This window comes from Colletotrichum orchidophilum (genome assembly GCF_001831195.1).
Source record: "Colletotrichum orchidophilum strain IMI 309357 chromosome Unknown Scaffold_105.1, whole genome shotgun sequence".
NCBI lineage: Eukaryota > Fungi > Ascomycota > Sordariomycetes > Glomerellales > Glomerellaceae > Colletotrichum > Colletotrichum orchidophilum.
In genome coordinates, this window is record NW_019173061.1 from 105,048 (window position 1) to 127,279 (window position 22,232).

At 54.8% G+C, this 22,232-nt stretch overlaps 7 protein-coding genes across 7 annotated transcripts; 5 read left to right on the plus strand and 2 right to left on the minus strand.

Moving 5' to 3' along the window:
* Nucleotides 1–999: 999 nt before the first annotated feature.
* On the plus strand, nt 1,000–3,496 carry CORC01_10525 (glycosyl hydrolase family 3 N terminal domain-containing protein; the record flags this gene model as incomplete). The annotated part of the gene is made up of 4 exons (XM_022622153.1): nt 1,000–1,126; nt 1,214–1,939; nt 1,999–2,730; nt 2,784–3,496. 4 exons carry the CDS (start codon nt 1,000–1,002, stop codon nt 3,494–3,496), a joined length of 2,298 nt encoding a protein of 765 aa, XP_022471350.1.
* Nucleotides 3,497–6,136: 2,640 nt separating this feature from the next.
* Nucleotides 6,137–8,068, plus strand: CORC01_10526 (GMC oxidoreductase; the record flags this gene model as incomplete). Its single annotated transcript, XM_022622154.1, has 1 exon — nt 6,137–8,068. One exon carries the CDS (start codon nt 6,137–6,139, stop codon nt 8,066–8,068), a length of 1,932 nt encoding a protein of 643 aa, XP_022471351.1.
* A 776-nt stretch (nt 8,069–8,844) lies between these two features.
* CORC01_10527 (pantothenate transporter) lies at nt 8,845–10,833 on the minus strand (the record flags this gene model as incomplete). The annotated part of the gene is made up of 8 exons (XM_022622155.1): nt 8,845–9,004; nt 9,057–9,177; nt 9,252–9,554; nt 9,616–9,838; nt 9,904–9,992; nt 10,048–10,279; nt 10,339–10,609; nt 10,664–10,833. 8 exons carry the CDS (start codon nt 10,831–10,833, stop codon nt 8,845–8,847), a joined length of 1,569 nt encoding a protein of 522 aa, XP_022471352.1.
* Nucleotides 10,834–11,434: 601 nt separating this feature from the next.
* Nucleotides 11,435–12,678, plus strand: CORC01_10528 (uncharacterized protein; the record flags this gene model as incomplete). The annotated part of the gene is made up of 4 exons (XM_022622156.1): nt 11,435–11,524; nt 11,573–11,961; nt 12,014–12,088; nt 12,144–12,678. 4 exons carry the CDS (start codon nt 11,435–11,437, stop codon nt 12,676–12,678), a joined length of 1,089 nt encoding a protein of 362 aa, XP_022471353.1.
* Nucleotides 12,679–14,746: 2,068 nt separating this feature from the next.
* On the plus strand, nt 14,747–16,208 carry CORC01_10529 (uncharacterized protein; the record flags this gene model as incomplete). The annotated part of the gene is made up of 5 exons (XM_022622157.1): nt 14,747–14,902; nt 14,965–15,069; nt 15,125–15,507; nt 15,566–15,630; nt 15,691–16,208. The coding sequence occupies 5 exons, from the start codon at nt 14,747–14,749 to the stop codon at nt 16,206–16,208; spliced, it is 1,227 nt and encodes a 408-aa protein (XP_022471354.1).
* A 1,076-nt stretch (nt 16,209–17,284) lies between these two features.
* On the plus strand, nt 17,285–17,956 carry CORC01_10530 (uncharacterized protein; the record flags this gene model as incomplete). Its single annotated transcript, XM_022622158.1, has 1 exon — nt 17,285–17,956. The coding sequence occupies one exon, from the start codon at nt 17,285–17,287 to the stop codon at nt 17,954–17,956; it is 672 nt and encodes a 223-aa protein (XP_022471355.1).
* Nucleotides 17,957–19,046: 1,090 nt separating this feature from the next.
* CORC01_10531 (uncharacterized protein) lies at nt 19,047–21,455 on the minus strand (the record flags this gene model as incomplete). Its single annotated transcript, XM_022622159.1, has 5 exons — nt 19,047–20,210; nt 20,268–20,696; nt 20,755–21,049; nt 21,108–21,261; nt 21,347–21,455. 5 exons carry the CDS (start codon nt 21,453–21,455, stop codon nt 19,047–19,049), a joined length of 2,151 nt encoding a protein of 716 aa, XP_022471356.1.
* Between the last annotated feature and the right edge of the window lie 777 nt (nt 21,456–22,232).

The window sequence follows — 22,232 nt, forward strand, 5'->3', positions numbered from 1 at the left end:
AAGGCTCGCTTATACGTCTTCCTCACGAGCTCATCATGAATCGGACGTATTCTCAACCGGTGATTCCCCGAAGGCTGCCACCCCGCCCGTTCTCATCGACGACGGCGGGGGAATATGAAGTCAATCAGGACTTACAAACCGACCTCGGACAAAGATGTCAACAACTTCATTGCCGAAGAACTTCCCGTCCCCGGGTCACGAACCAATCCAGAAGTGGAACCCGGCCAGTCCCAATCTTACGACGTTCCCCGCATTCTTCCACATGCCGGCATCGCATCGCGCTGGAGATGCGGAGGTGACATGGGAATACTCTCCGGTATAGCTACCTGGGACACCTGCCATTTAAAAAAAACCCTTGTCGTTCCATCCCCGGTTCCCCATTTCCCCGCGATTTCCCCGCGCGTAGAAGAAAATACCGCCGAAGAGCCTCCAGACTGCATTGCATATCTCCAGGCGAATTATTGGTGGCCTGGCCTCGCATACCCGGTTAGTTGGACCTACGATGGGACTACGAGAACTAAGCAAACTAGCCACCAACGGCCACCAACGGCTACTCACCCCTCCCCCGCGCCGTTGAGAGGTGGATGGCACCAACGACGTGGACTGACTTGGGGTTTCCCCACAGACTACTATCGTAAGAAGCTTGCCCAAGCGGTCGGCGCCGCATCGTTGATGAGATCATCATTGGGCCTCTTTGCTGCTGGAAGAGGGATTCCGAGCAGTGGTGGATCCGGCTGCGGTGAAAGTTGGTTGTGATCATGAGGACATTTGCGACTAGGGAGAAGGGCCGACGGCGTACCACACTACTGCGCAGCGGTGTCGGGGACTAGATCTCGGCCGTCGACGTATCTGAGCCCGAAGGGAAGCCGGAGGGGAGGCAATGAGGAAGGGAAGAAGGGAAAGGAAAGCTATTAAATGGCAGTGTGCCCTGCGGATGGTAGTGGTGGAGGTCATAGAGAGGCCGCAAGCTCAACAGTGCTCCTCAATTAGGTCCTCAAAATGGTCAATAAATTGTTTTCAACGTTGGCCGCGGCCTTCGCCGGCCTCACGCTCTGCGCTGCTCAAGATGGCTATACCAACGAGACAGATCCTTACTATGGACAGAGTCCAGCCGTATACCCCACGCGTCAGTACCTCCCTACAGTCATGGCCTGATTGACATAAATTCCCCGGGAGAGTGAAAAAAGAAAGAACCTAACCAAAGACTGTCTAGCTGTGGGAAACGGAACGACAAACGGAAAATGGGCCACAGCTTACCACCGCGCAAAATCCCTAGCCGCACAAATGACCGTCGAGGAGCTCGCAAACTTCACCCACGGTTGGAACGGCCTCTGCACCGGCAACACGGGCTCCGTGCCCCGCCTCGGCATCAAGCCCATCTGCCTCCAAGACGGTCCCGATGGCGTCCGCGCGCAGGAATTCGTCTCCGCCTTCCCCTCGGGCATCCACCTCGGCGCGACATGGGACCGGAACCTCTCGTACGCGTACGGCGAGGCCCTGGGCGCCGAGTACCGCGGTAAGGGCATCAACGTCGGCCTCGGGCCTGTCGGTGGGCCCCTGGGCCGTATCGCGCGCGGTGGGCGGAACTGGGAGGGGTTGAGTAACGACCCGTACCTCTCGTCCGTCGGCGTCGGGGGCGTGACCAAGGGGATGCAGGATGCGGGGACGATTGCGTGCCCGAAGCATTGGCTTCTCAATGAGCAGGAGTACCGCCGGAACCCGAGCGTGGAGGAAGGCGAGTCCGGGTCGTCTAATGTCGACGACAGGACGCTGCATGAGCTTTATGTTTTCCCCTTTATGGATGCGTTGAAGGAGGGCGCCGCGTCGGTCATGTGCTCATATAACCGCGCCAACAACTCGTACGGCTGCCAGAACTCGAAGCTGCTTAACGGGGTCCTCAAGACGGAGCTCGGGTTTGAAGGGTTCGTGGTGAGCGATTGTAAGTCTACTCTTCTGATCCATGTGATGATGTCAACCTTGCTCACAATAACTCAATAGGGGGCGCGCAATACGCAGGTGTGGCGACTGCAAACGCAGGTCTAGACCTTGTGATGCCAAACGAAGCTTTCTGGGGCGCCTCCCTCGTCGAGGCCGTCAACAACGGCAGCGTCGCGCGCGAGAGAGTCGAGGACATGACGACGAGGATTCTTGCCGCGTGGTACTACATTGGCCAAGACGGCGACGACTACCCGGCCGTCGGCGCCTACTCGAATCTCCAGAAGCACGACCCCGTCGACGTGCAGAATGGGCACAAGGCGCTCATCCGCGAGATTGGCGCCGCCGGCACGGTGCTCGTTAAGAACGTCAACGGAACGCTGCCATTCAAGAGTCCCAAGTTTTTGACCGTGTATGGGTACGATGCCACGCTGCCCCCGACGCCGTGGGGAAGCACGAGTTACGGACCGTCGTTTGGTACCTTTCTGGGGGACACCTTCAACGGGACGCTGGTGGCCGGCGGCGGCTCGGGGGCTACGACACCGCCGTATGTGATCAGCCCCTTCCAGGCGATCCAGGAGCGTGTCGTCGCGGATGGCGGCGTCGTCAAGTGGGATTTCTTTTCTGAGAACCCACAGCCTAATTACGTGAACTCCGAGGCGTGCCTGGTCTTTATCAACGCGTGGGCTTCGGAGGGGTACGACCGCCCCAGCCTGACGGACGAGTTCAGCGATAGCCTTGTCAACAACGTCGCGGCCAACTGCTCCAACACGATTGTCGTGTTGCACTCTGCCGGTACGTTTCTATGATGCCGTCAAGCAGAGCAATCACTAACATACCAAACACAGGTAAGCGCGTCGTCGACGCCTGGGCCGACCACCCCAACGTAACAGCGATCCTCTTCGCCGGCCTACCGGGCCAGGAATCAGGCCACTCCCTGACCGACATCCTCTACGGCGACGTGAACCCCAGCGGTAGACTCCCCTACACCGTCGCCCGCGCCGAGTCAGACTACGGCAACCTCCTCAACTCGACCGTCGAAGCGGGCCCGTTCCCGCAGGACGATTTCACCGAGGGCCTCTTCATCGACTACCACGCCTTTGACCGGGACGGCATCTCGCCCCGGTACGAATTCGGCTTCGGGCTGTCGTACACGAGCTTTGCGTACTCGTCTCTCTCGGCGTCGCCCGTCGGGGCCGTCGCGGCGGGCGTGCCGGATCCGAACGTCGCGGTCGTGCAGGGCGGACACCCCGCGCTGTGGGAGGAGGTCTACGCCGTCTCGGTGACGGTGCAGAACACGGGTGGGGTGGCGGGCCACGAGGTGGCGCAGCTGTATGTTGGGATCCCCGTTGAGGGTACGCCTGCGAGGCAGCTCCGGGGGTTCGAGAGGGTGTTTGTCGAGGCGGGCGGGAGCGCGACGGTGGAGTTTGTGCTGACGAGGCGGGATTTGAGCTTTTGGGATGTTGTTGCGCAGCAGTGGCGGTTAGCGGAGGGGGAGTATGGTGTTTGGGTTGGGGCGAGCAGTCGGGATTTGAGGGTCAATGGGACGCTTACTATCTAGGGGTCGGATGGATGAGATGGATGCCAAGGTTGGTTGCTGGGTGTAGGGTGTTGAGCGTTTCGACGCTGTCAGCATATGATAGTGCAATGATGATGTTGAGAAGAACCTAGTGCTTTATTTGAGCCTGAGATTGCGATGAGTGAAATGTCCATCCTCTCTTTCCTCGAGCTGGGCTCATGTGTAACGCTGAGCATCTCCACCGTTCCTGTAGAAGGAAGAACTGATACAATGCAGCTTGCGATTTACAAATGACCACCCAGAGACAGACACCTTGGTTTCACTGCAGAACATCACGACAATCTGCTTCCATGTCAAAAAAACGTAAAAAGTTAACCAGTGTGATGCATCCGCCGGTAATCGAAACCGGGTCCCTTGCTATCCCGATGTGGAATGGAAGGCAAGGATGATAACCACTACACTACAGATGCTGGATGTTGAAAATTTTGAAGCCAATGGGGAACATGACCCCTTACCGAAGGCTAGGGCTAGGTCTCACAGTCATGGCGGACCAAGTGGGACCATTCTACGCCGAGCGACCAATGGGCGCATCGACCTTTTTCCCTTCACGGAAGAGAGACGACTTCCCCGGGGCAATTCTTCAGAGTTCAACCGACAACCTAACGAGCACCCAAACACAAGCCGTTGAACTGGCCCTAATCATCATCGTTTTGACGGCAAACCGCTAGCGAAAGAGAAAAAACCTGCGCTTATGCCGCGCGACTTCGGCTTCGGGCGTATTAAGCTTATTCACGACGCACATGAAGCCTTTTACTCTAGCCTGATTTGGCAACCATGTCGTCTCGAAGAGCGCGGACTGGTGGTGTTGGTGAGTGCGACGACGACTGCCGATGTTGAACAAGCCAGCTGCTTCTTGGTCTCTGAGAGTTACGAAAAAATCCCGTTGAATTCCAAAAAGTCGAGACTTGAAAAGGGAGGAACGGCCAGAAAGAAGCAAGAAACAGGGAGAGCACGAACCTCCCACTGAGGCGTGCCCGTAATTATCCATCAATCGCCTGGTGCATGTGGTTATACATTCGAATTGAGCATGTCGCTCTGCTTTCAGAGGTAGGTGCTGCAGTGAGATCACTCACGGGCATCGATATTAGATGCGATAGAGAAGGGCCGTTAAGGTTGTTATGATAATAGTTGCTATCTAGCGACAAATTCAACGCGATACTAACTCATTGCGGACCAGCCGCTCGCCGTCCCACCGGCCGAAGAGATTCTCCTCCGGCGCCATCTCCGTCATTTCGAGTCACCGACTTTCGGTCCTAGGAGTTACCTCGGTAATTTCCATCACTTCGTGCATAAAGCATCACTTCGTAGTCTCGCTCTTGCATGAGATCCCGAACCACCCATCCGGACGGAGGACACTCACGGCCGAGATCAATCAAAGCCGCACGGCAGACTGAAGCTGCAGACTGGCAGTGAACTCAGTGCGGGGAAGACCCGCCAATTCAAGATTCAACGTTGTATTGCAGCGGTCGCAGCGGTGGGTGAGGAGAGCACTAACACCAGACTAGCGAGCAGCCCTCACTGAAAGAGGCATGCTAACTGTCTCAGCAGATTGCTAGAGTATTGCCGTATGCGACAATGATCGCCACCGGAGCCACTTGGGAGAGGTTAAGGCCGCAGACGCCGCTCTGCACGTCTGCCGTTCTCGAGGTCGTTGCGGTGTTGGTTGTCGAGGGCAGCATGGGACCCCCTGTCCGGCGATGGGCCATCCCGCGCGGTCTAGTAAAGTGTAATTTGTCTCCAGCCCGAGGGAAAAGACGAGAAGCACAATGACCTCAATCGTTTTCAACGGGCTGGGAGCCTTCAGACGATACGGGTTCCGAAAGCTGAGATGAGGACTGTGCAAGGAATGGCCCATTGGCCCATTGGGAGAATGCTATTTTTGCATCAGATGATCTGTTTTGCTTGACGTGGGCGCAGCCCCGAAGCAATACAACATCCACGAGCTCTCGAGCCGATATCGATCTTCCAGAATCAACACAGGGTTCGGTCTTCTTCCCTCAGCTTTGATCTCACTGGTTTCTTCGAAGAAATCAAATTCCTTCCGATCCTCCTACCTGGTCCGATAGTTGAGGTTCTCGTATCCCTTCATAAACCTTCACCGCCCCTTGAAGCCCCTTGCTCTGGCCTGAACTTCCCAAATATCTACAATGTCGTCACCTTCCTTTGTCTCTCCCAACACACTACAAAACCTTGACTCGATTAAGCACGAAAGGGAGGCGCCAAAAATGCCTTGGCGGGCCGAGCAAGCAACCCCGCCGCGAGAAGGTCCGGAACAGTGTCCGGGCTATTGACTAGTTCTAGGCGCAGAGGCGCGAACATGGATCAGGGTGGCATTTTTCGTTATGCTGAGTCCCTATGGATGAACTGCACAGCAGCTGCCACCCACGAGAGATCACCGTCATGTGCGCTTATTTGTTCTTCGACGATCGTGGCTTATAAGAGCTTGCGATCCCTCGTGGGCTGGATCTCCAGATCTGCCAGTCATCAGAAACACCTCGGCGTCAACGAACCTCTCAAGGTGTGTATTATCTACTATACCACGGCCTTCACGGCATTTTATACCCTCCAATTCTCATCTGATGGCTGACTCTAGCAAGGACACGCTCCGTACCAGATATCGCCATGAGGTTCACAAATCTCTACGGTCTGCTGGCCGCATCAATAGCCCTGGTAGCAGCCGTCGACCTGACTGGCTATGAGTTCATCGTCGTCGGCTCCGGCGCCGGCGGTGGAGTCTTGGCCGCCCGTCTTGCCCTCGCCGGACGCAAAACCCTCCTCATCGAGGCCGGCGACGACCAGGGCGCCAATGAGAACTACACAGTCCCAGCGTACCAAGCAAAGTCCACCGAAGACGATGCTATGGCCTGGGACTTCTTCGTCCGTCACTACGCCGACGAGACAAGACAAGCCCGCGACTTCAAGACCTCATACGAGACTCCCGGCGGCGGCGAGTACACGGGTCTCAACCCGCCGTCCGGCTCCAAGATGAAGGGTACTCTGTATCCGCGCTCCGGCACCCTTGGGGGTTGCACCGCGCACAATGCACTCATCGCGGTGTACCCTCACCGCTCCGATTTTGACTACATTGCCAGCCTCACCGGCGACTCATCTTGGTCAGCGGACAACATGCGAAACTACTTCATCCGCATGGAGAACAACCGCTACCTCCTCCCTGGCGTCCCAGGCCACGGCTACAACGGCTGGTTCAGCACCGAGACGGCACCACTCAACCTCGCCCTCCTCGATCCCCAACTCTCGAGCCTTATCACCGGAGGCGCGTTCGCTCTCGGAAACGAGACGAACCTGGTCTTCAACATCGCCACACTTCTCGCCGGTGACGGAAACAGCGTGGCCGCCGTCCGCGACACGCAGCCGGGCTACTACCCGATCCCCATCTCCTCCAACGATGCCCACCGTGTCGGCTCCCGCGAGTTCATTGTCGCCGTCCGCGACGCAAAGACCATCACAGGTGCAAAGCGGTACCCCCTCGACGTCCGCACGAGCTGCCACGTAACCAAGGTCCTCTTCGACAACTCCTCTCCGCCCAAGGCTACTGGCGTAGAGTTCCTCGACGGCAAGTACCTCTACCGCGCGAGCCCCCGCTCCCGCAACGCTGGTGCCGGCATCCGCGGCACAGCCACCGCCTCCCGCGAGGTCATCATCGCCGGCGGCGCCTACAACTCCCCCCAGATCCTCAAGCTCAGCGGCATCGGACCGGCCGCCGAGCTGCGCAAGTTCAACGTCACCGTAGTCAAGGACCTCCCCGGCGTCGGGACGAACCTGCAAGACCACTACGAGATCACCGTCCAGGGCCGTACGCCTGCCGACTTCAGCTCGCTCAACGGGTGCACGTTTGGGTTCTACGGGCAGAGCGACCCATGCCTCGCCCGGTGGAACACCCCCATCCTCGGCGACCGGGGCGTCTACGAGTCCTCGGGCTTCGCGGCGACCATGTTCTACAAGAGCACCGTTGCCGAGAGGAACGAGTGGGACGTGTTCGCGTTTGGCGGGCCCGTCAACTTCCGCGGGTACTACCCCGGCTACGGCGTCAACGCGACCGTCGCGCACGACTGGTTCAGCTGGGCCATTCTCAAGTCGCATCCGCGCAACACGGCCGGCTCGGTGACGCTGCGCTCGTCGGACCCGCTCGACGTGCCGGACATCCTCTATAACTACTTTGATACAGGCTCCGGCAACTTTGTTGCCGATTTGCAGGCCATGACGGTGACCGTGAAGCTCGCGCGCGACGCTTTCGCACGCCAGCTGGTCCCGATCGAGGAGGAGCTGCCCGGCGCCGGGGTCCAGGGCGACGCTGCTGTGAAGCAGTATATCCAGGACACGGCCTGGGGCCACCACGCCTCTTCGACGTGCCCTATTGGCGCCGATGACGATCCCATGGCTGTGCTTGACTCCAGCTTTAGGGTGCGTGGTGTGTCTGGTCTGCGAGTCGTTGATGCTTCGGTATATCCTCGCATTCCTGGCACGTTCACTGCTGTGTCTACGTACATGGTTGGCGAGAAGGCTGCCGATGTGATATTGAGTCAGAATCAGTAGACGGTGGCGTGGGGGAAGCGGTTCTGGAGTTTTTCTGTCAATACCAGCGTGGGTTTGATTATACTGTAGCAGCTATGCGCATAATACTTACAATCACAATCCGCAATGATTATACGAAAGTTGCAACGTCAACATCATCAAATCAATTCCTCGTCGTTGATGTTTGAAGATAAGGAAGGTCTCTAACTTTTGCTTCATCTTTAAGTGAATCGTCTCCAAGGACGTCAGCGGGACCATCAGACAGGAAGAACGATCCTCGAGTCGGCCAGCTCACCTACAACGATCCATAGACAAGATCAGCTGTAAGTCTGCCAAGTAGACGTCCCTCAACGTTTGAATATGGCTCTTGGAAATTAATGTTATTTCAATTTTGTGTCAGCTAGCATCATATAGATCCGCTTCAATGCTGAAGATGGCTCGTTGTGCCGGGTTGGGGGGTTCTGAGAGGTTCTAGACAGCTGTGGGAACAACATCCAGTCCTTATGATGGCAGCTATTAATGAGACGCAGTCTACAGCTCATCGCAATCAATACACCCGTTTGAATAACATTAGGTTAGCTGTGGGTGATCTATCTCTCGGGGAAAGAATCCTTCATAAATGATGCTGGGTATATTCAGGGTTCGCTGCAGTGTTTCTGCGTATCTAACTTATGGGCGGCTAGAGCACTTAAACGTTCAAAGCATTATTAGCTTGAGGGAAATAGGTAGAGTCCAGAGCTGTTTCGACATAATCTGACCATCAAGAGTATCCGTCTAGAATGGTCTTCTTTCCAGATTTACTTGGCTCTTGACGATGTCTCGAGGTTTGCAATGGTTCCGTATCGGGCTTCGAAGACATCGCGATCGGGCTCCGCGCCACTATTTCTGCTTCTCTCTGATACGAGCTGATCATTCTCAGGTTGATTGTCAATCTCGTACAGCTTTGGGTTGTGTTTTCTACTCAAATTTTAGCCTTCTCATGAGTTCCAGTCTGGGGGATCCGACTCACAAGTCACGCTTGTACAGGTAGTCCAGCAGGTACATGCCCGCAACGCCAAGCCCCCCAAAAAGAATCAGTATCTGGTACCCATACTTGTACTTGGGGGCGTCATAGGTCGGGAATAGGACCACTAATCAGGACAAGATCATGGGGTCATCTAAGAGGTGCGAGATCAATATCATCGCAGCATGGTGTGAGGCTTACCGGGCATCCAAGCATTAAAGGTGTAGGTGAAGATGTTGCCCGTAGCCACCAGAAGCTGCCGGAGATTCGCATTCCATTGCGTGATCTCATGCCCATAGCTGATGACTACTGGCTGCGCCGCACCACCCGTATAACTAAGGTAGAAGGCCGCGAGCAAAGCCGCCTTAGGGACGTTCCATATCGATAGTATAATGTTTGAGACAAGCACCAATACCTGCACAAACACGACAGTAAGCACACGACTACCCGTGGCATCCGAAAGCCAGCCAACAACAAAGGCTGCGACGATCTGGATGGCGTTTCCTGAGAGTAGACAAGATTTCAGCATACGACGCATTGAAGTTGCACTCAGTGTATGAGGTACCTATAGTCGGGAGGATGTTCGTCTTGACGACACCGTACCCCTCAGACTTGAGATAGAGGTTGAAATAACCGGTACCGGACCCAGCTTCAGCCACCATGAGATAGGGAAGAATGAAAGCCCATAGCTGCCACGAGGTGTAAATTTCCTTGATGCCTTTGAGAGTAAGCTTCGACGGTGGCTTCCGACCCATGTTTTTGATGCGCTCCATGCCATATTCACGATCCTGTAGATTCCTGTAAGTCTGAAGTATACGCACGGTACATTGGCATAGGAATGATCTCATCTTACCTCTTTCTGAAGGTAGAAGGCCCTGGTGTTGTGGGGTAAATCCGGGAGCGCAAAGAAACCATACAAGGCAATCGGGATTGAGATGATGCCTGCGAATAGTCAACAGCAGCTCCACGTCATGTTACAAGTCTGCCGACAACCAACCATCCATTATGAAAAGCCATCTCCAGCCAGATAGCCCAGCCGTCCCGTTCATCCCAGTGTAAAGACCTGCCTGCAGGTATCCACTGAACATGCCGGCAATGGCAGCGGTCTGCTCGAACAACGCCATGCGCTTCGCGAGTTGTGACTTGCCGTACCAACTCCCCAGGATGCTAGCAAAGCCCGGAAAAGAGCAGGACTCTAGAAGTCCTATGAAGAAGCGCAGAGCATAGAGCTAAAGAGACTGCGTCAGCTATCTCGAGTTTTATGTTGGCCGCTGCTACATTAACATACTGTTTCCACGTTCTTGGCACTCGCCATGACCATGGTCAGGGCGGACCACCCGAGTTCGCACGCGGGTATCCATATCGACGGGCGAACGTATTTCAACTGGATCATCTGGGCCGGAATCGTGCCCAATATGATGCCGATGTTGAAGTACGTGTTGAGGAGGTTTCTCTCATTTCCATAGAGATGAAGGTCCTCCTGCATGCCGCTGATGAAGGCATTGCTGTAGTTATTCTGGTCTAGGTACTTTATGAAATATCCGAGAAGCACATAAGAGCTATTCTGAAAGTCAGTCAGGCCAACGTCAAATGGAGTCTAGCAGCTGACTCACAAGAGGAAGGTGTCCAACTTCCGAACATATCTCCTTTCCTGCGGATCGTCCCCCCAGATCTTGTGCGAGATGTTCGAGAACATCCCCCGTTTAACATTCCCAGGGGACGCTACTTCAAGTTCGGGCTCTGCAGACACTATTGTGTCTTGTTTTCCGCTGTCACTGGCCATTTTCTCACAGAACAAATGAGTTTAAGCTGCTGAGCTACCTGGGATGAGCGAAGCGTCTGGATCCCCTCGCCGCTGGCGATTCATATAGAATTCACGGTTTCTGCTTGTAGGCTGTAGCACGTCATTGGCATCGATAATGTTGATAAACTCTCGAAGAGGTACCCTCGTGACTTCAGTGCAGCAAGGATATCGGAAACCGCCCGACGTAAGCCACGCACATAGCACGAGGTATGCCGGCAGGTGAACAGTTGTCGGGTAGTTTAACGGTAATAAGCAGGGTATTTCGATTCCGCAATTCATCAAGGGGAGGATTATCACAGGCCCAAACCTGTTGCAGGAGGGTTTGATGCCGCAGACATGCAATACATTGTGGGGAAAGATAAGATGCGGACAGAATGCGCCCGTGTTGACCAATGTTGGGGCGAAGACATCATGACGAATCTCCAAGGATGATGTCGCAACGGAAAGCACAAGATCGCGTGCTAGCACGCCCTCCATGTACTATCTACGCGGAAATAAGCCTCCGACCAGGCTTAAATCAGGTTGGGTGTTTGTTGTTTCTCGCGAATTGATTCATACATTTTTGACGACCTGCATCGAAATGGCGACACAAGTAAACACCATAACCGCAACGGAGCCCACGAAGCTTCAGCTTCGCGCTGAAACCTCTATTGACTACAATCAGGAGAATGTTCGTGCACATCAACCTTGGCAAATTACAGCTTCTCACTGGTTCTAGTATCAATATGAAAGTTACCTGCCGCACTTTGTGCCAGGATCTCAGCCACCATTGGAAGAGTTCCAGCATGAGGACGTTGGGTTGAGAGCCGATCGGGAGAAGAAGAACCTGCTAGGAGCTGCCGGAGTCAGCCATGAAGAAGTCACCCCAGCTATCGGAACCAAGGTCCACGGAATCCAGCTCAGTCAGCTCAACTCTGCTCAACTAGATGAGCTAGCACTACTCGCAGCCGAGCGTGGCGTAGTGATCTTTCGCGACCAAGATTTTGCAGACATTGGGCCCGAGAAGCAAAAGGCCTACGGAAAGCATTTTGGTCCACTCCATGTCCACCAGATGGGTGGTCAGATCAAGGACTATCCGGAATTGCTCCCCGTGTACCGCGACTTTACGTGAGTTCACTTTAGTGACAAGACTTGGATGATTTATTGACGCATCACTCAGCGCAGGTGCTGTCGATAATGAGATCAAGGATAATGTCACCAGCGTGAAGTGGCACAGCGACATGAGCTACGAGATGTAAGTCTGCTCCCCATGATTAAATGGCATCGGATTCGGAGCTGATAGCATGCAGCAACGGAATGGGCACGACGACTTTCCTGCCTTTGAGCACTCCATCGTCCGGAGGTGACACGCTTTATCTCTCCACGACGGAAGCCTACTACGCGCTCTCAGAAACGTACCGGACGTTGCTTCACAGCCTGAAAGCTGTTCATTCCGGCTTCTCCCAAGCTTCGGTGCACGACCACCGAGACCGGTACATCAGGGAGCCCATCGAAACGATTCACCCCGTCGTGCGAACCCACCCCGTCACCAAGCAACTCTCTCTCTACGTCAACCGGCTGTACACAAAGCGCATCGTCGGGATGAAGCAGGAAGAGAGCGCCGCGCTGCTAGGATTCTTGTTCGACCACATCGAGAGGGGCCAGGACTGGCACCTGCGCGTCCACTGGAAGCTGGGCACGGTTGTGGTATACGACAACAGGAATACTCAGCACTCTGCTCTGCGAGATTTCCGGGTGGAAGAGGGGACGACTAGACGGCATATGTTGAGAATCACGCCGCAAGCGGAGCGGCCGTACTTTGAGGAGCCCACAGTCTCGCAGTGACAATTTCGGCGCCGTCTGGATGAGATTGGTGTTGTTTAGCTATTCATCTCCAAGATTCGATCCGCCATGGGTCCTTAGGAATTACTAGATTCTTCCTCTAAACAACATGCTCTTGCCAAGAAATAGCAATTCTCGCTGCATGCCGAAGTTAAGCTCGCGATGCCTTCCTCCTTATTGTCCGGGCCCCGCGGGACAAGCCCTACCGTCCCTGCAGTCATCCAGATGAAAAGGGGACAGGATGAGAAGTGTGACATTCTGCAGGCAACGCTTGGATTGCCCATTAAACCGTGCATAAGGATGAACCCAATCCGGGGTCTCTTAAGGGGTTCATCTCCGACCCTTCCACACCCATACTGCAAACAAACTATCGCCAGGTCCGACATCCGTCCGTCATCCGTGAAATATGTACCTGGTAGCAGGAGATGCACAGGTCTCATAGAGAGCCGTGAGAAATCAGGGTGTTTTTCTTCCTGGCTTGTACACAAGGGGAAGAATCTGTCGATGAACCTGTGTCGGGAAGATGCCGAAGCGGCGGACCGGCCAGAAGCCAAGATGATCCAGCAAGCGCATCGTTGACCATTCCAACCCTTCAATTGATCCTTCGAAAAAGGCGTCTTCATCATGAACAATAGAAACAAGTGAGGTGATGGTCTTTCATGGCAACCCAATGCCCGAATAGGAAAGCGAAATCGTGGGGGGATCCGTGCTCACAACGTTTCTCAAATAGACTAAAACTGCTAACGTCAAAGACAGAACCATCATTGAAATCTTGGAGAAGTTGGGCCTTGTGGCGCCCTAGAGAAAAGACGCAAAGGATGTCTCGGCTCCCCTAGAGTTCCCCCTAGACTGCTGGAGCCGTCGCAATCTTGTTCATAGCCGCACCGTTTTAGGCTTCACAGGAGTGCCGCACGAGTGGTTTAGAGTTGTAAGCTCCCAAACCCTCACCTTGACAAATGACAGATGTTTGCCGTTGGCGTCTCTGAGATGGCCGGCCACGCGTTCGATTTGATCGAGTTCTTGAGATCTTGAGTGACCGTGGCCGATGTGAGCATGTGTTACATCGTGGGACGACTCCAGGGCCCGGGGCCCGGCACACACCCACGGGCCGATATCTCTTGCCAACAAGGAGGTGCGGATCGGAAGGATCCCGACCGCGAGGAGACACCAAGGATTCCAACAAAGTCAGTGTTCGCTATCACTGACGAAATGAAATTTACTTGTGCCTCCTTCACCTGTTTGTTTCAATGAAGCTTCCAAGCGACTGGACTGGACCGGCAGCAGCGAAAATACAAGCGAGAAAACCGCTAGACACCAAGCTAGACGTACGCGAGATGGTCTGGCACGGCCACCGTTTCGACGTGGCGTGCCGGAACGGCTATTGATCTGTTCTAGCGCCCCTTCGAGAAAGCAAGCCGCAGTAGTACCACTGGCCAGTCTCCTCGTCTGTCTATCGGGGGGCCATCGCCAAACGAGGACTGGTGCTAGATCTAGAGCTTGACTTGACGCGGACGAGGCATATCTTCCCGCCGCCATCCCGAGTCTGTCGCCGGGTTATGGCATTTCTTCAAGGTGAAGCTTGCCAAAGCTTTTTGCTCCGGGTATGCCAACTTTGCCTCATCGTAAATGGTTCCCAACCCGCATGTACTAGGAGAGCCCCGGTGGAGTAGGACCGAAGTTTTGTTCCCGCCTTTCCTCGATCCAAGAGACGGACGGCACTTGCCAAGCTCTCTGGGCGCACTATCTGACGCCGTCGACTCAAGGTTTCGTATTCTGACTTCTGAAGATGCAAATGTGACAAGAGGAGACCCATCTGCCCCTGGCATTAGCGCCCGATGCACGGGAACGAAGGCGTCTGGCAGCTTTCACAGCCCGCGTCAGTCTCGCGGTTTTACTCTTATTCATGGAGGGAGAATTATAAAGAATTGTACGACCTGGTTTCCCCCCTCCCTTTCTCCCTCACTCTCCCACGATCCCCATAAGTCTTGCATCTCTTCAAATGGGAAATGGGAGGGCCTGCTCCAGAAAAGGGAACCCCTGATCGATATCTGAGTTTGAGATCTACGAAAATATGGCACCCATGATTGAGAACCGTGGACCCGAGCTCTTGGTTGTCAACTTCTTCTTCGTCTCTGCGACAGTGTTAACCACTGCCTTGCGCTGTTATGTCCGGGCCGGTCTGGTAAAGGCTTTTGGAACGGACGACTGGCTCATGGTCTTGGCTTTGGTACGCATGAGTCGACTGCGCGGCGTTGGTTGTGTGAGGAAACATGACTAATTCGATCAAAGACATTCTTCATATGCTACTCTACCTCCTCAATACTTGGTGTTCACTATGGCACCGGAAGGCACTTTGCAGACATCGAAGATGACCAGATCCCCAAAGCACTCGAGGTTGGTAACCTGAACAGTCAGGGTACGATAGAATAATACTAACACGAACTCACAGTGTTGGTGGTTCTGCTACCTCTTCTACTCCCTCAGCATGATCGTCTCAAAGATGTCCATCGCCTTCTTCCTCTTACGCATCACCACCCGAAAGCTCCACAGCTGGATCATCTACATGGCCATGATGTTCACCGTCCTGGCCGGAGTCGTCTTCTTCTTCGTGACGCTGTTCCAGTGCCAGCCGATATCGTTCTTCTGGCAAAAGAAGCAGCAGGGGAGCTGCATCAACATCAATGTAGTCATTGCCCTGGCATTCTTGTACAGTGGTTTCAGTGTCATATCCGACTTGACTTTTGCCATCCTTCCTGCCTTTATTGTCTGGAAACTCCAGCTGCAGAAGAAGGCCAAGATCGCCCTGATCCCGCTGTTGATCATGGGCTGCGTGTAAGTGCGGTATCATCCGGTACCAATTCGACGTGGATAGGACTGACCAAGGTGGCAGTGCCAGCTCAGCTGTGTTGGTTCGCTTTGGGTATCTCATGAGCCTCAAAGATCCTGATTTCCTCTGTAAGTCGACTATTTCGAGGTGTCCCCCTGACAGGATTATGAAGGCTGACTAGAATCTAGGGTCCACCCTCGACATCGCCATCTGGTCATCAGTAGAACAAGGCCTCGCCATCACAGCGGGCAGCCTCGCAACCCTCCGTCCCCTCCTCAGAACCGTCGGCTACAAGCTGGGAATGACCTCGGACCCGTCCCCGATCCGCGTCACCGACGACCCAGCTAAACGACCGTCGCCCTTCTCCACCACCAATATTACCACTTCCAGCAGTGGTCCGCCGCGGCCAGGCCACGCAGACGCCTACAACATGTCATACTTCCCCTGCAAATGCTGCGGAAACGTCATGTGTCAAAAGAGGCACAGCGAGACACGGTCCGGGAGGAGGAGGTCGAGTAGCAGGGGATTCTCGACGAGGGCGAGCAAAGGCGATGAGGATGCCTTGGCGCACATTAAAAGCATCAGCGAGAATGGTAGCGAGGAAGAAGTGGCTTATGGGGGGAGGTCGACGAGGGAGGCTTCACATGATAACGAGAGGCTGGTGCCGCTGAACTTCCTCATCATTGATGAGCAGGATGGTTCATGAGCTGGGTAGACGTAACGCCTAATGATTGATCTTAAGGAAAGCATAATACCCTTTTTGAATAGCAAAGGAGCATCGATTGTCGCAACTTCTATTGATCATGTTCGCCGGCAGTCTGGTTGCCTGGCCTGTTCGTTACATGTAGTAAGCTAGGCGTGAGTGAGCGACGGAGGAGCTGTACGCTCTCGATACCACGGTCACATTGCGGCAGTGATTGCACCTAAAGTCACTGGATGAAACGGATGGGACGATGAGATCGAGGGTAATCGTACCGTTTCCCGGGCCAGCCTCAACGGAAAGGCTTGCTTCAGCATGAAGCGTGATTGGGCGAGTTCTCGCTGAGTCGCCATCGGTGTGCCAATGCAGACCTTCATAGCTGAAAGATGGAATCGTCATCTAGATGTAGAATGGAACACGCGACGCGATGCCCCTTCATGATTGCGGGGTAATGGCGGGGTCGGCAAGCTACCGATTCGCGCTCATCTCTACAGATCTGCTCACATGCTTCACCCAACAACATACATGTATTCCAGACATATGATGGTTTGGGAATTGGCAGCTTCGCGTCAGGAAGCAAGGAAGCATCATAAAAGATAGCGGGAGTGATTCTGCCGCTTGTCAAACATGGACTGGTTATAGATCAAGCAATCCCGGTCTCTTTTGGTCTGAATAGTTCTATCTAATTCATCGATTTCACAGAGGCTCAGCTCACGAAGCCACACTGCTCGGCCTCGGAGTGAGTCAAGACTCCTTGGTTGGATCCAATCTTATTTGTACAGAACACCAAAGTCTCATTTATGGATTACTGAGATCCTTTCAATCACGACATGTTCCACCCTGTTAGCGATGTGAAAAATTGGCGAAAAGAAAGCCCGACAGATTCACAAATTAGGTAAGCCGCGTATCAGCCCCCTGCCGTGATGTGATTGATCCTTCGACACCAATATCAACACGCTCCCAACGCGTTTTGAGTCATTCGCTTCGTGGAAAAGAAAAAAAAGTGAAAACATCACCAAAACCTCAACTTCACTCTCAATCCCTCACCGAGAACAAGAGTACCAAAGACTAAAGGCAGAAAAATGCCCGCACTAAACCCCGCCAGACTCCCGCTCGGCGAGCAACTCACTCTCCTCCGCACAGTCCTCGAAACCAACCAGACGCTCGTCAAAGTCCTCTCCCTCGCCACCACCCTCAACCTCCCCAACTGGTACCTCGCCGGCGGCGCCGTCTCCCAGACAATCTGGAACCACGTCTCCTCGCTGCCGCCCACCACGGGCATCGCAGACTACGACCTCGTCTACCACGACGCCTCGGACCTTTCCTACGCGGCCGAGGACGCCGTGATCCGCCGCGGCAAGCAGATCTTTGCCGATATTTCCGGCGAGGTGGAGATTCGGAACCAGGCGAGGGTGCACCTGTGGTACGAGGCCAAGTTTGGGGCGCCGTGTCCGCGGCACGAGTCGACCGAGGCCGGGATCGACACGTGGATTTCGACGAGCGCGATGATTGGGGTCAGGGTGGAAGGGGATGGGAAGTGGCGGGTGTATGCGCCGCGGGGCTTGTCAGAGTACTTTGCCATGGTTGTTCGGCCGAATCCGACGATTGGGGTGCGGGATGCGTATGAGGCGAAGGCGAGGCGGTGGTTGGCGATTTGGAAGGATTTGAAAGTGATGCCGTGGACCGGGAGTGAGGTGCCTCTGAGGTTCGACGCGGTCGAGGAGGACCAGCAGAAAGGTGACTCAACGCATTAAGCTTGTTGAGCTTGTTGAGTGGGTTTTCACTCATGTACTACTGTATGATTATTACCGCAGTCTCCTAAACTAGAAACCAACAATCATCTCTCCCAGCATCTTCGCGCCGCCCCTCCCCTTCCTCGCGTATCGCAGCAGCTCACCTCCGTACTTTTCCCCGAATTCTCCATCAAAGACCTCGACCGAAAGCCATCACCTGAATCCCGTGCTCATGACAGCCTCCAGGAACTGCAAGATGGGCAAACAAACCCCATCAGAGGGCAACTGTCGATGGTCGTGACTCCGCCGCCCCTTGGGCCTCAACCCATTCTCGTCGGGCTCCTCGCCCCGGGGCGAAGAGACCTTGTATTCCTTGTTAATCTAGACCAAGGAGATCTTCTCCGGAGAGACCGCCATTGTGAGTTCTTGTCAGGAAATCTCATAAGACACCTTGGTATCTTCCTCACTATTGCCATTCGTCTCGATGCGTCCAGATGGCCGTCGTCGGATTCCATTCCCTGCCGGCGGATTGGAAGGTGTCCAGGCAGAGACACAAATTGGGCCGGTCAGCGAGCTGCACAATCTTCCAGATATCCTTTCACATGGCGGCGGATGCCTGATGAATCCGATGATCTGACCTGCAGCATATCCGTCCCCACGGCGCTCATAATCTCCATCCAACCTTTTGCGCGCTCAGACGCCCTTTCTTTCTCCTTGCTGCCCCTCGGCCGTCCTTAAAAGTTGGCACAGTGCTGCAGCACCATGGTTTGGACGTTGAGCTGCGCGCATAGCGCGCGGACTAGTTTGCCGGCTTCGCAGAGGGAGGGGTAGTCGTCGGTTCAAGTTGCAATGTCGCCCTGGTCGAAATACCTCGTGGCTAAGGATTGGAGGTCCGATGATGTCAGCGCTGCGATGTGATATCAAAGACATGTTACCATTCCCCTTCATCTCTTCCCCGCTTGGCTCTAGTCACGATCCCGTCAAGCAGACAGACGGGGCGGATAGTGTGAATCACATCTATTGGCATGGGTATTTATGCTCCAAAGCCTCTACCGGCGTTTCACCAGTTTTACAGTATGGACTGGCCTCGATATCAAAAACAGGCAGCCTGCTAGTCAATCTTCGGTTGTCCGTTCTTCAACACCTCGGCCCTCTTGACCGACTGAATCAGACCAATTCCCACCGCGGCGCTCGCACCGTCGTCAATCTGCGTCGTCCAGAAGGTTTCCTGTCCCATGGCTCTAATCGACTTGCGCCGCTCGCGCTCGGCGACAGACAGCATCAGCCCGGCCTGCTTGTTGGCCTCCATCTCCTCGAGGTGCTTGACGCGCGTCGCGTACCGCTGGTGCCTCTGCTTGCGGATCTGCTCCGACCCGATGCTCTCCAGACAGAAGCGGACGACGGACCGCAGGCCGAGGAAGACGTGCTCGCTGATAAAGATGGTGATGGGCAGCGCCCACCACGCGCCGCCGCCGATGCTGTTTGCGCCAAAGAGGTGGACGATGGCGCCGGTCGAGAGGCTGCCGGCCCAGGTGAGGAAGTCGAGGGAGTTGATCCACGGGCCGATGCCGTCGGTGCGCACGGGGGGCGGGCGCCGGTGCTCCATGCAAATCTTGAGAAAGTCGGTGCGCAGCTCGACGACGTTGTTGATGAGGAAGCCGATGGGGATGAGGGGCCAGACGGGGGAGAAGAGGGCGAGGTAGCCGAACTGGAGGACGATCTCGGCAATGTCGTCCTGGACGTTGTACTTGTCCAGTGTCGCCTGGTTGCGCGCGCTGCGGAGGAACCTCGCCTCGTCGGGCGCGTCCTTGACGATGGACATGAGCATCGTGTCCTTTGAGTGCGAACGCTTGTACTCGCGGTAGATTTCTTGCGCCTTGTGTTTGAGGACGGGTTTGATGTTCTCGTCAAAGAAGCCCGAGATTTGACCCGTGACGACGAGGGCAATGACCTCGTCGCGGAGCCTGTCGGCGTTGACGTGGAAGGTGAGGTCGTCGTCCATGTACTTTTGGCCAATGGCGCCGAGGAAGCCCTTTGTCATACTCTCGAGCCAGGGGACAAAGGCGTCGCCAAATGGGACATAGATGAAGGCCGTGATGAGAATGGGGAGGTAGTTTGTGATGATGTTGAGGACGAAGACCTTTTGCGTGAGAGACATTTCGTGGTAATCGGCGGTTCGGTGGTTTTCGTAGTTCGTTAGTATCGTGGCGACTTCTTCGAGGCCGCTGCTGATGTATGGCAGCGCGACGGCGAGCAAGCACGTAGGGACGTACTCCTGTGTATGGTAAGCATCTCATATGATGAGTACCAACAAATCATGGAAAGGACTTACAATCAGGTTCTTGTAAGGCCCATCATAGCCTTCCGAGATGAGGACCTCAATGGCGAACACGAGCATGATGATGGCGCCCAGCGCGAGGGCCGAAATCAAGACAAAGGGAATCTGGAGCAGCTGGCGGGAGACCTGCTTCCACTTGGGGAAGTAATGCTTCTCCTGGCCGGCCTCGTCCTTGATAATCTTTTCGTACTTGAACTGTGGCCTGTTGACCTTGACCTTGCCGATTCCTTGCACGTTCCACCGGATGCTGAGGTCGACTTCCTGGATCTTCCAGTATTCCAGGAAGATGTTGCACCAGACGCAGGTTGAGATGGCGTAGGTGAGTGAGTACTTTGAAAAGTACAGCCATGCGATGACACCTGTGATTGCGGGAAAAGTGAGGAAAAGAAGGTAGGTCTGGATGAAGGCAAAATAGAATGCGACCTAGGTGCAGTGTCTGTCAGAAAGCCTAGTAAAAGAGGGTGGACGTGCGGAAACTCACCTTGGTTCCCCAGAGATCGCGGATAGAATCAATATCGTCCAGCGTCAAGAACAGACGTTTGCTGAGGTGCTTCATGAGAGACTGATTTGTCCCCTCGTTGTGGAGAGGGAAAATAGCCTTGACATTCTTCCACTGTCCCGTCTCGGGGGTGACACCAGCACCACCTAGAGACTTGGGCCAGTTGACGAGGTGGTGCACTGAGAGGATGTCCTCGGCCTCGAAGGCACCGTCGACGACGGTGGTCTTTGTGCCGCCGGGGTGCTCGGGGATAATGCCATAGAGCCAGTCCTTTACTCTGGTGGGATGTTAGCCAAGGCTTTCAACTGACTGTGACGACGGGGTCTCCGACTGACCTCGATTTGTAAACGGTGTTTCCGAGAAGCTCCCTAGGAGCCTTGACGAAGATGAGAAGGGTCTGATCGTAGCCGGCCCTCACTTCCGTCTGAAGACCAGCAGACTGGAGTTCGTTCAGGAGGGTGGTGAGCTCCTTGACGGAGGTGTCAGAATCTGGGCGCAGTCAGCGTCGGCGCCATCCATTTCAGCCACATTCCCACATCATTGTGGGGGAAAAAAGACTGCGAAAATGACATACCGACTTCACTGAAGTCGTAGACAACGACATACTTGTCGTTGTAAGACTGCGGCTTGTGGGGAAGCTTTGCCAAGGGGTCCTTCACCCCTAGTTTCTCCATGATGCCCATCGTCCCTCTACAAGACTCGCAGAACGCGAGGGGAGAGCGTGATTATGTAGGGTAGACGGGACAAGAATGGAAGCTCGGCACCGCCGACGTGAAGAAGTCTCCACGGACTGGGGGCGGTACAAATTTCAACAAATGGAACAAATCGAGGAGCCGAATTGATGAACCAGACTGGGGGGGCCCTCCGCAGTTTGCCAAGAAGAACGGAATGACAATCAGTGGGATGGGCAAAGATTCGGAGAAGAGACCCAGTTTAGGTGTGGCCCAGCACGTTGGATCCGTCCAAAGGGCTGAAGTTAGTGTGGTAGGGCCGAGAGTGACATCCCAGACGACCTAACCAGTGAACACCTTCTTTTGTCACCTTTGAGTGTGGTGCGGTGGTGGTGGTGTTGTATGACGTGTGACGTGGGACAATGCCAACCACCGCGCGCGTTTGTCGAGACCACAACAAGGCGAGGAAGCGTCAAAAGAAAGGGGACAGATTTTCGGGAGATCGAAACCTCAGCCCTAGGGGGAAAACATGACGGACGACGGAACATTCGGCCAGGGGAGGAAAGATGGGGAAGGTAATAGGTACGGCCCTAGCTCCCGAATTCACCCCCTTTCAGCTCATTGGAATGCACCCGGAATGCCAGGCCGGACCAGGCATCATGTAGGTAGGTAGTGGGGTAGTAGTAGTAGGTATGGTGGTATGGCAGGCTTCCAGCTCTTCGCCTGGAACATCGGCAGCCCATGCGTCCCGCGATGTCTCTGTTTGGCTAACGCTGAGCCGCCAAAAGA